This window comes from Penaeus monodon, chromosome 28 (assembly GCF_015228065.2).
Source record: "Penaeus monodon isolate SGIC_2016 chromosome 28, NSTDA_Pmon_1, whole genome shotgun sequence".
NCBI lineage: Eukaryota > Metazoa > Arthropoda > Malacostraca > Decapoda > Penaeidae > Penaeus > Penaeus monodon.
In genome coordinates this window covers 28792322-28794189 of record NC_051413.1, presented here as the reverse complement: position 1 = coordinate 28794189, position 1868 = coordinate 28792322, and the positions used below count along the sequence as shown (strand labels likewise).

The 1868-nt window shown below is 44.0% G+C and overlaps 1 protein-coding gene across 1 annotated transcript in view; it reads right to left on the bottom strand.

The window, feature by feature from the left end:
- The window catches only part of LOC119591475 (4-hydroxybutyrate coenzyme A transferase-like), an 11025-nt gene continuing 9157 nt past the window's right edge, over positions 1–1868 (bottom strand). The window contains exons 7-9 of the mRNA XM_037940216.1: positions 988–1125; positions 669–797; positions 1–294 (exon numbers count right to left, since the gene is read on the bottom strand). Of these exons, the coding sequence (XP_037796144.1) occupies positions 107–294; positions 669–797; positions 988–1125 (455 nt within the window). The 3' untranslated portion in view covers positions 1–106. The remainder of the gene's footprint in view (positions 295–668; positions 798–987; positions 1126–1868) is intronic.

Below are 1868 nucleotides of genomic sequence, written 5' to 3'. Positions count from 1 at the left end.
AATCTTCTATAAATATTCATCCCTGGATAAACCCTTTACATTATGCTTATCATCTAACCCTTAGCACAAACACGACCCCCTCTCACACCACACTGAGACGACCCTTCTACTCAGGCGACGGCATGCACTTCAGCCTCTCGAAAGACGCCTTCTCGAGAGCCTCTCTGTGGTCGGGATGGGAAATCTGAATGAGTGCGTAGGCTCTCTGCCTCAGGTTCTTCCCAAAGAGGTACGCGATGCCCCACTCGGTCACCAGGTAGTGCAGGTGAGCTCGCGTCGTTACGACGCCTCCACCTGTAAGGAGGATCGAGTGCCATTTAAACATGACACGGTAATCTGTACAATACAGTTTGATATTTATCTGTAAATATAAAGTAAATTGTTGGTGAATTCTTATAGAGTAAGTCACTCTACGCAAAACGACTTGAAAACTTTCTAGGAAAACAAAAAATGATGGTGTGAAATCTTCCTTGCCAAAATACCCTATAAAATACGATGTTTAATAAATCATTAAAAATAAGGTATAACTTTAGCACGAACACAGAGTACGGCACTCTATATCATACGATCTGAAGCGAAATAAAACAAAGCGAACTTATAGAGCAAACAAGAAGAAAGTATCCTTGAGAAATCTTGTAATCAACCAACACAGTGACATTGTTAATTACCTTGCTTAAGGAATGGCACGATCTTGGACTCCCCCCTCGATGTGGTGGAGGGCATGGCTAGGATCGGCTTACCCTGCCCATCCCGCCCGACGGCAGCGCCTCTTATGAAGTCCACCTGGCCGCCCACACCTGCAAACAGACGTGCATACTAATAATATATAATCGTTCAATCAACGTAGCACGCATTTGGAACTTCATAAACTTTATAAATGAAAATGTGAATACAGGATCAAAAAGACCATCGAATCATTCAACTACATCTTCATCAAACACACGAGTAAGAATCCAATAAGAACACAACGAAGTGAGCGACACCGACCTGAGTACATCCGGGTCCCTATGGAATCGGACACGACCTGGCCCGTCAAGTCCACTTCGATGCAGGAGTTGATGGCCGTCACCTTCGGGTTTTGCGCGATGATGGGTATGTTGTTCACGAAGGACACGTCGCACATCACTGTCGGGCAAGAGGGCAGGGTCAATATAATCCTATAGCCTTTGCGACTCTGCAATTGCATCCCATGAACTGAAACACTGTAATTGCATCCTATGGACTCTGCAACACTGTAATTAGATCTCATGGAGTCTGCTACAATGTAATTGGATCCAATGGATTCTGCAACACTGCAATTGGATCCCATGGACTTCGCAACACTGCAGTTAGCTCCAGTGGTGAGGGAGAGTAGCCTGTCCTCGGCCCACTCGACAAGTACACTAAATGGTTTAGGAATTACTGATATCATCTTTGCATATGTTGAAAATTCATCGGTATTCTAATGATCCTCCATATGACGTACAATTCAAGTATCGCGTAATGTTAATAACAACACGTCAATAGCTATTCATAACTTGGGAGAAGCGTAAACAAAAGCGTAAACAAAACCCGTGAAAATAATATCAAAATGTAATAATAGCCTCTGCAAAGTTATTCATCCATGTCGAAAATAAGGAGGATGAGGAGGTGAAGGAGGACAAAGAAGAAAGAAGAGGGGGAGAAGGAGGACAAGGGAGAATAAGAAGAAGGAAGAGGAGGAGAAGGAGGACTATGGAGATGAAGAAGAGGGTAGGGGTGAAGGAAGAAGAAAAGAGGGGAAAATGAGGGGGAAAAAGAAGGATCTGGCGGTGGTGGAAGAGTAGAAAGAGATGGTAGAGAAGGAAAAGGAAGAAGAAAGGGAGGAGGAGGAGAAGGAAAAGGAGGAA